This window comes from Amaranthus tricolor, chromosome 1 (assembly GCF_026212465.1).
Source record: "Amaranthus tricolor cultivar Red isolate AtriRed21 chromosome 1, ASM2621246v1, whole genome shotgun sequence".
Classification (NCBI taxonomy): domain Eukaryota; kingdom Viridiplantae; phylum Streptophyta; class Magnoliopsida; order Caryophyllales; family Amaranthaceae; genus Amaranthus; species Amaranthus tricolor.
The window spans coordinates 43404839-43418070 of NC_080047.1; the positions used below are offsets into that span (position 1 = coordinate 43404839).

At 30.1% G+C, this 13232-nt stretch overlaps 2 protein-coding genes across 3 annotated transcripts; one reads left to right on the top strand and one right to left on the bottom strand.

Annotated features, from left to right (window-relative positions):
• Positions 1–2976: 2976 nt before the first annotated feature.
• On the top strand, positions 2977–5277 carry LOC130827607 (10 kDa chaperonin, mitochondrial-like). The gene is made up of 3 exons (XM_057693375.1): positions 2977–3157; positions 3656–3795; positions 4878–5277. Exons 1-3 carry the CDS (start codon positions 3053–3055, stop codon positions 4924–4926), a joined length of 294 nt encoding a protein of 97 aa, XP_057549358.1. The 5' UTR covers positions 2977–3052; the 3' UTR covers positions 4927–5277.
• On the bottom strand, positions 5145–11705 carry LOC130827595 (serine carboxypeptidase-like 45). 2 transcript variants are annotated; one of them, XM_057693365.1, is made up of 10 exons: positions 11221–11705; positions 10564–10665; positions 9569–9664; positions 9349–9441; positions 9103–9173; positions 8683–8964; positions 7966–8087; positions 6539–6631; positions 5716–5833; positions 5145–5436 (listed from the first exon to the last, which is right to left on the bottom strand). In XM_057693365.1, exons 1-10 carry the CDS (start codon positions 11504–11506, stop codon positions 5281–5283), a joined length of 1419 nt encoding a protein of 472 aa, XP_057549348.1. In that variant the 5' UTR covers positions 11507–11705; the 3' UTR covers positions 5145–5280. The 2 variants fall into 2 exon arrangements, with proteins under 2 accessions (XP_057549348.1, XP_057549339.1); XM_057693356.1 differs by having other exon boundaries at positions 8674–8964.
• Positions 11706–13232: the final 1527 nt, after the last annotated feature.

A 13232-nucleotide genomic window follows, 5' to 3' on the forward strand; every position in this document is an offset into this window, starting at 1 on the left:
ATTATTTACATTCTTTGGTGGTTTTGTGAACTGGTTTCAACCATTGGGTTATCATTTTAGACAAACACAACAACATTATATTATTTATGTTGTGACATTGACTATTAAGGATTAATCAAAGCTATACCAATTGAAGTACTTCCTCCCTTCTGTTTTAGTCACTACATTTGTATAGGCACGGGTATTAAGAAAAATAATTGACCTACACTGTAGCTGATTGTTTACTTTATAGAGTATGGTATTTTATTATTGTTATTGAAAAAGAAAAAAGAAAAATAGGTTGTTAGGTTACTTTATAGAGTATAGCATATTATTTTATTATAGAGTATAGAGTATAGAGTAGGATAAAAATAAGGATAGGTAGAACTTTAAATAATTGTTTTATTACTAAAAAAGGAAATGTAGCAAGTAATATAAAATTGCCAAAAATAGAAAATGTAGCGGGTATTATGGAACGGAGGAAGTATTATTGAATCTAGACTAATTAACTTTCATAATTAGGAAAAACCTAGGATTGTTTGAGGATTTTCATGGTGTAATCTTCAAGGGTTTGTTTCACCTTTTTTAGCCTATTGATTTATTTGAGCTAACCCTGGTTCATGGCCTATAAGTCAACTATCAATTGTTTTTTAACTATCAAATTAAGTAATATTTTCTCTGTTTTCTGTATGAATGGTAAAATTTTTAGTTGTTTTTCCAAATAACAAGTGGGAGATTAAAAATAAACAACAAGCTCACTCGATCATTTGTAGGGATGCCAAAATGGGCTCATTTGTGAAGATGGTAAAATTTTCTATCCTCCAATCATATTGGGTAAATTTCCGTTTGCCTAATTGGATATCTATTCAAACTCATCCTCGCCCCATATGACCAACTAGATATACCGACCTCAACCTGCCTCACATTCACTCCATGTCGTGACATATGCGCTCCATACAATTGCAATTTCTTAGAATTTTAATGGTGTGTCTACTTGTATATAAACTTCAGAATGTAATAAGATAAAATTAATTTCTTTAATTTTTTGTCAATAATTTTAAATAAAAATAAACAATTATTATAGTGCATTGAAGGTATGGCATGGGCAGGTATGGTGCGAGTCTAGTGGGTATGGGTCGTAGGGGTAGGCATGGGGCAGGTAGGACCTCATACTCACCACCTACTCACTACCTATGATGGATAAGACTTTTCATACTCATATCCACCCACTGTCCACCAAATTCATACTCATATCCACCCACTGTCCACCAAATTCATACTCATATCCACTCTAATTGGGAGAAGCGGTGCAAAATATCACTTGCTATCCCTACTCATTTGTAGAGGTGTTTATTTGGGTTTATCAAATTGATTTCGGGTCCTCAATTTCGATTGGTTTAAAATTTGATATTGTTTCCACATTTATTTTACATAATTTTTGATTCAATTAAATTTAGACTCGATTACAAGGTTAGAAAATATCGAATGAGAAAATGTATTTATAACACCTCTACTCATTTGTGAGTTATCAAACAAGGCTTAAAAGAATTTGAACGTGATTGGATGATAGTAGCAAATTAGAGTTTTAGACATTGAAAACATTGTTTTGAAGAAGTAATTAGTTTTGTAAGAGATTGTCTCATAATGACATAATTTTAAAATCGAAGTATATAATTTATATTCTCATAATTTACCTTTATATAAAACACGTTTCAAATTAAGATCAGAATGTGTCCATGTTTCTAGAAGGACCTCAAACAAGTATCTTGTAAGATTTAACTTGATCGTGAAATTGGGCCTTACAAGGTTTCGTTCTTAATGGGCTGGCTTTGCCTTGGTGGAATTGGATTAGGGTTCAAGATTGTCTTATTTCTTCTGTCTTATATTATACCAAATAATAATGATAATTGATTTCAATTAAGTAGAAATATAGTGTTCATTTATTCGATATGTTTAGGGTTTTTGTTCTATTCACCCAAAACGAGGCCACTTATCAAGCATTTAATAAATTGAATCTAATATTATGAATTTTTTTGTTCTATTGACCTTCAAAATAGTTATATGAGATAATTTATTTTTGAATCAATTTTGTATATTTTTATTTAGTATTAATTTCAGTATGACGATGACAAAATTACAGTTTACCTAGAATGAGCCATCTCATGGCCCAAATAATTCATGATTTAGGATAGTGAAATCAACCCCAGTCTAAAAAAATATATTAATAATCCACTAAACCTTTAAACTAATTAGAGGTAACAATATTTTTCTTAAAATTAGTGCTTAATGTATACCTAATTTGAAGAAATAGTAAGTCAGGCTTTGGCTTTTATCCTTGTGATAAGATTTAATTCTTACTATTTATAAAAAAAATTAATTTTCTTTTATTCTTGCCTATAAAAAATATACACCTCCTTTTGTACCATTAAATTCACTACATCAAATACATAAAATTCACATTTTGTTTTTAAATTGTAACAATTACAAACAGACAATAAATGAATCATAAATCATAATTGTTGAAGAAGGATATAAGCATAGAACACGGAATAAGACTTCAAAGCCCAAAAAGTGAGGCTTAGTCCAACCTTTTTTACCTCACTGGAGAGCACAAATTCTCAAAATCCGATGATTTATGATGAGATTATTTTTATTGAATTTAGTCAATGTGTTCTTATAGTATTAGAATGTCAATTATAATATAAATTTAGAGTGACTAATTATAACCTAAAAATATTCACTTATAATTTTAATTTTGAAATGATTATTTATAATAGTTTTAAAATTATCACTTATAACATTATTTTGATCACTTACAATCTTAAATTAATTATTTAAAAAATTAGACTATTTTATAAATTGGTAACATAGTGAGATAGTCTTATACAACAATTGCTTACTACCAAAAGAACATTTTTGCAATTTTTTAGTCAATTAACGATTAACCCTTTTCATATTAAGAACTAGGCAAATTTCTTTTCTTAAACCCTAATAATCAACTCTTTTTAGGGTTTTACATTCTTCCAAAAAAAATTCCTTTTTCACTCTTCTTTTTTTCGCTGTTTACTGAAAAATGGCGAAAAGATTGTTGCCATTGTTGAACCGAGTTTTGGTGGAGAAGATTGTCCCTCCTACTAAAACTACAGCAGGAATTTTACTCCCCGAGCACAGCTCCAAGGTATAAACTATTAATCTTTATCTCAAATTTCTCATTGATTGTATTTTCCGTTCTTTTTAGTTTAAAATGTTAGCTTCATCACTGAAATTTTCCAGTTTATTTATATGTGTGTATATTTGTTTTGTAATGGGTAATTTGCAAACATAGTTCATTGTTGGTTATTTCGCAGAAAATATGAGAATATGTGGAAAAAGATAACAGCTTTATCTGAGTTTTATTGGGGTTGATTTGTGATTAGTTAATTATTGTTGGTATAAATTATAATGTTAGTTTGGGTCCATTTATGTATTTAATTAAATGGAATATTTGGGAATTTTCTGTACAAGTGATTGAATGGGTGTTTGCAATAAAGTTTAGTGCTTTTTTTGAGTGTATTTTGTTTTTTTTTCTTAACAAATGACTGTTTGTTTTTCATTTTTGGGAGATGGGTTGTAGACTTGTACTGTTTTGAATTAATGGGAGGATTTTCTGAGTTTGTTGGTTGTGTTGGCTTTCTAGCTGAACTCTGGAAGAGTTCTTGCTGTGGGTCCGGGCCTTCGTAATGAAGAAGGGAATCATGTCCCTGTTTCTTTGAAAGAAGGGGATACTGTATTGCTGCCTGAATATGGAGGAACTCCTGTGAAGCTTGGTGAAAAAGAGTAAGCTTGCTTCCTGATCTGTGTGCTTTCAGCTTTGAATGATATAAAATGTCATACTTTAAGCATGCTCCTTTCCTATGTATATTGTAGTTGGCATGATAGTGGTGTTTGAACATAGCAAAAAATCTAATTAATTTTCCTAGAAATGGCCTTTAGATAAATTAACATGGCTTGTCCAGGATAATTTGCCATACTTCATGCCATTTTCTAGTGGCATTGCGTTGATGGACAATACTTGAGTAGGCATTAATGATGATTTGGAGTTACGGGAACAAAATCCAAATCCATTGAAGGTTTGATTGAGTAAATTTGGGTGTTTCCGTGTTGGTACTTAAGAGGACGCCAAATGAGATTGCCTTAACATTAAACGCTTAGGTGATAACTTGAAGTGATAAAAGCATGGATTTAACGGGCAGTTGGGGTTTTGTGTGATGGAAACTAGACACACCTAAGAAATTGTAATGAAGACGTACAAAAAAACAGCTAGAATGACATACGAGTGTAAGAGTACGTAGGAATAGACAGAAATGATTGAACAATAGTTTTTTTGTTGTCGAACAAGGATGATTATCGTCTGGTTCATTCATACTGCTGACTCCATTTCTGAAAGAAGTGCTTCGCCAACTCCTTTTAGACTCTTCCCCGGGTCACAAAACTATAGCATATGAACCTAGTATTTTTAAGACAAGGAAAAGGCTCATTTTGGTTGAAAACGTCCTCTCCTAGAGATATGAAAGTTGACAGAATGTTGCTATTCGAGTAGTAGATGGCAACTTTTACCGGTTTCTAATTAGGAATTGTATCTTATTTTGGTTGAGAGTTCGCTCTCATAAAGACATGACACATGACAGTTCTTAATTGAGTAACATCTAGCATTTTTGTTTGTATCTTATTATGCCTCATGCGCTCTAGCCAAATAAAAGAGCATATATTCGATCTATCTCCCCAAGGAAGCTTCATTTTATGTGCTCTTTGATGAATTTATTGAAAAAATAGGAAAAGAACTAATTTTTTTTTTAGCTATATTTTCTCCGGCCACATTGACATTAAGAACTTCATTTATGATTTGCTTTGAAATGCAGGTATCATTTATACCGCGAGGAGGATTTGATGGGCACGCTGCATGACTGATATAACAGTGGCTTTCCTGCCTATGATCGGCTTCTTGTCCTAATAATGTCATAGTTAGTCTTTATTGTTCATGAAGTAGCTATTTTATATTCTAGATTTGAGGCGTTGAACTTCAAAAAAACATGTTTTTATGTTGCAAACTACAATGACATTTCCTATGAATGCTAAAATGCATTCTTTTTGTTTCGAATCGTATCTTTTCTAATTGGCAACGCAGATTATGTGATTTAATTATGGTAAGTCATTGGTATTTCCTGCATTACAGTAGTGTGTTCTTATATTTGTCAACAGCTATGGAAATTGTGACTAAAACTGTTGAAATTTGTTATGGCGGTATGGTTGAATCAATACTTATCAAGCTTCAGAAACATCAGGAAGCGGCTTCCCTTCTAGGAACGAACGGAAAAGAACGAGAGATCGAGCAGGCTGTGAAAATGGAGCTTCATGTGATGCTCCTCTTATAGTTGCATATGCAAGATTGTCTCCATATACTTGAGTCCATCCACCCACCTGCCCATGTTAACAATACCGTCAATTAAACCAGAGCCGTCTTGAACATTTCATAGCATTGAGCAAAAATTTTACTTTGCACCCGGCAACCACATACGTTGTATTGATAAGTTTTGTAGTAACCTTGTTTGGTCTTTTTATGATATAATCAAAACATGTCTGCTCATACCCTAAGTGATTGTTCATTGTGCTCTTTCTATTGAGACCCGAGGATTAAACAACTTACTATATATAGATTAAATTCGAGTTTTGATTAGCAAATGAAGAAGGAAAATAAACCTGTTTATCAGACAACCAGGATCTGTAAGGCACAGTGGTTTTGAGTCCTAATTCCTTTGCCAGTTTATTCACCAACGCTCTTGATCCAGTTAGTGGTAGGACTGAATCTTGGTCACCACTGCACTCAGAAATGTCAAAACAAAGAAGGGTCATTTTCAATTCAAGAACCAATGGTTTTATGTTGACAAGTATTTTGGAATACTTTGATTTTTGTACCATTAGAACTTAGAAAATGAGTCTGGTACAATTCACATGTGAGTAATAATGAAAATTTTAATGTTTCTCCTCATATGTGAGTGCCTTAGAATTTTAGCCCATTAAAAATATTACAAATATTATTGGGAATAAACAATTAATCTAAGGCCCTTTAAGTAGTTGTACGATTAAATGATCAATCGTAAAGACTTAACAGTAAATTGAGCTCTGATACCATATTAAAATATAAAAAATGTGTCTAGGAACTCAAAATAATTAGGAGGAGAAGAGGTAATTTATATACCTCAAAGAAGGTTCACTACTAAAACCAATTGGTAGTAGTAAAAGTTACTACTCAAGTTCATAAAGTGACATATTTCCTTCTTATGTTCATGCGACAATTCACATATAGATAATAAACTAATAATATACACTTTAACGATATGAAATTAAAATTTCTGTCTTTTTTTTCAATTTATGGTAGGCTGAGGGGAGTGAAAGGAAGAGTACGTCAAGGTGAAATTAAATTCAAAATATTTCCTAAAAAATAATACTTAATTTTCAACCAAGATAAAATCCGATTTTTAATATAGTGCAAATATCAATAAACGTACAAATAAAAGAATACCTGTAAACCAAAACTCGAATGCTACTCTTCACGAATTTCCCTATGAGTGGAAGAGTAGGAACCTCAAGATCCTCCATGTGATAATTTAGCACACTACATCATTAGAACTCAAATATTTCAATGCATGAAATATGTAGGAAAATTTATCATAAATAATACAAATTAACACTAACTATTTAATAATAATATTAACTTTTAATTAACCATAAATAATACGAACTTTTATTTAACTATTAATTTAACTTTATTTTTTAGTCAAATACTCTAGTATTATTTTAGGGCAATGCTTTTCTGAATAGGTATTCATCTTTAACACCTAATACAAACATACGCTTATTAGGTATTCAAATACGTTTATACTTGGTAACTGATATTCATCTTTAACGTCTTATATAAACATACAGTTATACTTGATATTCATCTTTAACGCCTAATACAAACATACAATTAAATTTAGTATCTAATTTTAACGTTTTATACATACATACGATTATTCTTATTAACTGATATTCAACTTTAACGCTTTTTTTTAAGGTAAAACTTTAAGACCTTATAAATAAATATGATTGAGTAATGGAAAAACAATTGAATCAAATGCGATGTTCACGGGTCAATAAAGACACAACGGCTAGAAATTCATTCCCCTATGTAACAAGGTGATATAAAGTTTTGGCTTTATTCCGAAAGAAAAAACAATATTTTCATTTTCCAAGCATAGTTGTTGAATTTAGACCATAAAACATTAGTTATACAATTATAAATAATTGTTGGATGCATTCTATCTTGTGTGCAAGATCTTAACTTTTTTCTATGGCCAACGGTCATGCCATGCCACCCCATGTCCTTAACCTTAACCCCACATAAACAATAATATCTCATTCTTTATAACTTTGTTAGAGGAATGACATTGTAAAAAGAAAAAAAATCAACTTTTTTTTGTCTTTCTCTTCTTTAATTTATCGGTTGGTGTGATATTAGAACCATATAAAAAGATTAATAATTTTTAATGCTAACTTTATCTTAACTCATAAAATAATATATATAATCATCAATTAAATTTTTTAGTTAAGTTAATTTGTTAACGTCAAGGATATTTTGTGTATATGTTATAATATAGTCAACATATATTACTTTTTCTGTTCAGTAGCATTTGTTATAAAGATAAAATTTGACCGAATTAAGAAAAATGGTTAAAAGTGAGTGATAAAGTGATTTATGGAGAAATGAACGAAGTCTGTGAATGCGATAAATAGATAACACAAATATGCGGATTGAAATTAAAAAAAATAGTATTAACTGGCCATAACAAAAATTTAAACCGTAGTAAATTTAATAAGACAAACTAAAATAAAAAAATATAGCAAGAAGGGAATACATCTTTGTGCAAACATAGACCATTTTTGGGAAAGAATGAGAAAGAATCTTACAAGCTACAAGTAGACCATTGAGTGACTCCAATAAGTTGTGCATTCATGGCTTTTTGTACATCCTTTCGATTGAAGTATTGGGTTATTTCATCATCTAGACAAACATCTACTTTCTCTTCATTCTGTCATAACATCACAATCAAATCAAAGTCTTAATCAGTGCTACTAAGCTAAAATACAACATACACAAAAAACTAAATTATTTAATACTCTTTAGACCCACTTAAATTATACAAATTTATGTGAAAAATTCTGAAAAAAAACAAAAAAAACAATCTCAACAGGATGGAGTTAGTACTTAAGAGACCTATTAAACTTTCACCATATATATGAGGACAACTTTAAGGCATAGTCAATAATGACCTAGTGTAAGTGATTGTTTTAAATCAGGAGAATTTAGGTTTGAACCTGCCTAGGTTATAACACGGATCATGTGATTAGAAATCATATTAATATTTATATTATATTGAGCAAATGTGCAATATATAACACAAAAATTTAACATATATAAAAGTGATAGTTCGGTTCAATCTATACTAATATCTTAAATTCATCCTATGACTCCCTTAGATAATCAATTTTTTAGACTTCTTAACAAAGATCTAAAACACATCATTCTACTCCATCATGTAAAAAGGGTATAGACGATTCAAATTCAAGACTGTTAAAAATAATTTGTAAATATCAAATAACATTAGAAAACACAACCTTATTTACCCTATGATCAAGGATGTGAGCTTGTTGAGAAATAGAAGAAATACAAACGTCCAAAGTGACGTCGTATTTGTCGATAAACTTGCCAATTTCACTAGACATATGAGAATTTACTAGGGCACAAGAAGGAGATAAGAACCCTTTTTGTGCTTGTCTTCTAATTTGTGAATAATTGCAAATTTTTTGGGAAAGTTCATATGTTGCATCTGATATTAGTCCATGAGACCAAAGATATTCTGTTCTTGAATTGAAGTCGGTGTTGAACTCTAGTAGCGGATTCCCTATCTGCATTCATAAAAAAATAGACAATATTTTATTATTCTAACGTTACTTTAATTTAAATTGCTCTTAAATTCCGTCTAGAATTCTGTTTACACGGATTTTGAAAGCTCGGGTGTATATAACTTTATTCATGTTACTTACACCAATTCCCTTGAGATTTGATTTAAGGTTTGATGTCAATATGACATTAGCAAGTTGTGGAACATAATGCCCTGTTCCAAAGTTTAAACTTTGTTATAGAAGGAAAGTATTTAATAATAACAAGGGATATTTTTCTATTCATCTAAATTTGCTACATTAGGTAAATTGAAATTAGAGTTTTTAAATGTAGTGTAGCAAATTTATAGGAACATAGAGAGTGTGAACTTTCTTGGACTAGAATGTAACCTCCATAACTCTCTCCGGTGAGAAAAAGATTTCTATTCTTGTATTCTGGATATTTTTCTAGCCATTTTTGAAGAAACACTAAATTATCTCTTGCTGAGCATAGGAAACAAAAAACATTCATTAATATATAGGATTAAGTATTTAATCTTGTTAGCATAAGAGAAAATTAATATCTATAAAACTAAATATTTTGAATTACTAAAATTATGCGAGGAAAAACCTGTCATATCATCGTTGACTCCATCATAAAATGATTTATTAGCTGAGTAAGAAAATCCAACTCCTGCTGGTGATTCAAGATAAATTACGTTTGCTTCTGCAATTATTAATCACAAAACTAAGTAAATTATTTGAAATTATTTTGTGGTTTTCTAACATAGTGATTCTAGTATGGCATGTATAAGTGTAAGTTGTTTGGCAGTATAAAGCTCCTAAATTAAAGGGTCTTAAATATAAGTTTATATTACTCTATAATATTATTACTTTTGTATTAATTTAATTAAATTATTTGCTTAGAACACTAGCACTAATGTGTTACACCATTTGGCCTGTATATTTCTCTTTCACTTACTCTGTCACATGTACTTTTCACTAATTTTATCATTTACTCTTTATCATATTTGTATTTTTAGAACAATATGTTTTCCCATATTTGCTAATACTAATTTAAAATCATTCCATGTGACGCACTTTTATTAGTTGTTGTATATGTGCGCCATATCCATTAAATGGGGGTGCCACTTAATTGGATATAGCTCAAGATGTGTCACGTGTTTTACTTATAAATATACTTTGGGTCACTACAATTATTGGTGTATTAATCATAGCTAATGTTCTTATAGAGCCAAAAAATTTCAAAAAAAACATAATTAAAATAAATTGAAGCTTAAAAGTTAATTGTCCTTCCTTCGTTCTTATTTAATTGTAACATTGTCTTTTGACACAAGTATTAATTAAGAAGTGTCATTGTCAAGTGCATAATGTCTATAATACCCTAATAATTATAGGTAAAAAGTTAATAATATATAAAGTGATAATAAAATAGGGGTAAAATAGAAAATTTTTTAATTACTTTTATCCAAAAAGAATAATGTTATAAGTATTGTACAATATTTAAAAAAAAACAGTGTTACAAGTAAATTGAAATAGAGAAAATATATTTTTACTCCACTTTGATTCTAATTTGTATTAGCTAGTTTTTAAATAAAAAATTACCTTTATTCCAACTATAATCATTCTTGATTAACACACTTCCACTAGGCTTGAAAGGTCCATGTTCAGCGAAAGCTCCTGCTCCAATTGATGAACAACCAGGCCCTGAAACACAAACGCATGAATAAACCACCACCAACAATGATAGAGTCTTAATCCAAAAAACTTGAAGTCGGCTACATAAACCCTATATTGTCAGGGAATCAATTATATCAAAAACTTAAGCTGACGGTTGAAGCTCACGATATATTATATATTCTAACATGCCCCTTCAAACAAGAGCCATTTGGGCTTGAAATGTGGATATAATACAAACTCTCTTTATAGTTGGAGTTGAATATTCCACTTTAAATGAGGGGTAGTTGAAATTTGAACCCATAACCTCTTGTCAGTTATCGCAGTGTCCTGATACCATGTCAAGAAACCAACTTAACTAAAATTTTAAACTGATAACAGAAGCCATAAGCCGAAGTAAAAATTGATAAATTCTTTAAACGCCTGATGATTATGATACGTTGTAACTTTAAACACTTAATATACACTATAAATTGAGTCTCCTAATTAGGCGGTTCACATATATTCTTCTAAATGAATAAACATAAACAAAACATTAAAAAAATGAAAATAAGAATAAAATCAAACAAAAAGTGGTAAAAAAACCTCCATTTAGCCACAAAACAAGGGGTTTAGAAGAAGGATTAGTTTCAGCTTCAACAAAGTAGTAAAATAGATTTCTTTTCTGGGTTTCATCAACAGTTATATAACCACCAAATTGCTGGAAACTAACAGGAGGTTGCCCAGGAAAGCTTGAAATTTTATCAGCTTCATATGAAGAACATAATTTTGGAAAGTAGGAAAATAGAGTTGTAAGCACAAGGAAACATGATGTAAAATGTAGCAATCTTGCTTGAAAACATGAAGTATAATGAAACATTTTGCTATTCATTGATGAACATAAATGATTGGATGATTGGATACTTAGAAAATGGTGTAAAATTGTAGTGATATGATTAGGTGATGAATATGATAGTAGGGAATTTGGGGGATGTTTGGGTTGAATTTTATAGTGCTCTCAAGTCTCATGGTGTGTGTAAGTAAGTGCATGTGATTATGTCATTTGATGGTGATTTTAGGCGTGTGGGAAAATTCCAATAAGAACTTACCAAGTTGAAAAGGTGAGAATTATGGTTAGCCCTTAGCCAATTAGTTGAGTAATATTCTTTTCAACTACTCAACTATCTTTTAAGAAATCGTCTTTTAAAGAAATGATCTCAAAACAAGAAACCCATATTTTTAATTTCTTTTTATTTTGTATTAATTGGACTATTTAGCCTATATATTTAATGGGTCTCTCGGAAAGACTGTCTCTCACAACAATTTGTGTTTTCCTTTTACTCTTGTCATAGATAGAGATAGGTATGGGTAGGATTTGAGTCGAATTTGGCTAGATCTAAATCTAAACCCTATTTTTTTAGGGTTTGAAAATTTTAGACCCTGATTCTTAGTGTATGGCATTCTACCTGATCTAAGGTCTGAATTCGGGTTCAAAACTATTTTTTTGTTTGTTTATAAAATACTAACATATTTTTCGTCTATTCATTTTAATTTAAACATATTCAATTAATAAAGATTTTCTACTACTTTATACTAATTGATCGATTAAGTATATGAAGTTCTTAAACCGAAATATTTGTCAAGTCTTTTGATTTTTATAGTACAAATACAACAATCACATTTCAAATTATATGAATCGACAAAGTTTCACACTTATTCTTTAATTCACATTTATACATAAAATTTACGTTTTTATTTCATCCACGCATTTCTCTCACTTTTCCATATAATATACGTTCTCCGTCCCATTGAATTTGCATTATTTTTCATTTTGGTTCGTCCCACTTAAATTTGCATCATTTCTATTTTTGGACAATAACCCATCACTTTCTTTTAACTCTCTTTTAATTTCATCCACACAACTCATTCTCTCTCTCTATTTATTATCACTTTTTTAAAAATATATCAATTCCTCTTTAATGCAATTCAAAAAGGACGGAGTAGTATCTTTTACCGCCACTTTTACTTAAATTTTCATTTCATGTGTAATTGGAGCTATTTTTGACAGAGGGAGAATTTGAAAAATTATTGTGTAACATTTACTTTTAATAAATTAGAGAAATTAAATTTTTTTTTTGGCCAAGTTCATTTCAACTAAGGGTTTATATCCTTGTGCATAAATGATGATCATGTTATCTCCTAAGAGGAGTTGTTTGATTTCACCAATGCTTCATCTCTATAAATGGAACTCAAAAACAAAAGCCATGTTCAAGTTTGTCAATTTTGTTTATTGAGCATTTGCCTGAGTGGTGTATTATCTGTGAACTTCTATTTTCTCCATTTTGCCAAAATGTATATACCAAAACGTATATACAAGTAGTACTAATTTAGATAATGCACCTTTTCACATCAATCATATGGATTGGACTAGAAGTGAGAAAATGAGAAAAAAATAAAAAATATTGTAAAATTAAAGGAATATATGAAAATAAAAATAGTGACAATTTCTTAAGGGCAGAGGAAATGCTTGGTGATAATTAAGGGATGACAAATATGGCTTATCCTATTGCCTATTGATTGGAATTTGGAAATTGTTTTTCATCCCTTTGATAGGGTAA

Bases quoted from the DNA above. Each gene is read 5' to 3' on its own strand.
- LOC130827607 (XM_057693375.1), top strand. From the start codon at position 3,053: ATGGCGAAAAGATTGTTGCCATTGTTGAACCGAGTTTTGGTGGAGAAG. The intron at 3,158-3,655 runs GTATAAACTATT...TTGGCTTTCTAG, and splicing joins TCCCCGAGCACAGCTCCAAG to CTGAACTCTGGAAGAGTTCT. The intron at 3,796-4,877 runs GTAAGCTTGCTT...TTTGAAATGCAG, and splicing joins GTGAAGCTTGGTGAAAAAGA to GTATCATTTATACCGCGAGG.
- LOC130827595 (XM_057693356.1), bottom strand. From the start codon at position 11,506: ATGAATAGCAAAATGTTTCATTATACTTCATGTTTTCAAGCAAGATTG. The intron at 8,088-8,673 runs GTTGTGTTTTCT...ATGTTATGACAG, and splicing joins TTGATCATAGGGTAAATAAG to AATGAAGAGAAAGTAGATGT. The intron at 6,632-7,965 runs GTAAGATTCTTT...CTAATGATGTAG, and splicing joins CAATGGTCTACTTGTAGCTT to TGTGCTAAATTATCACATGG.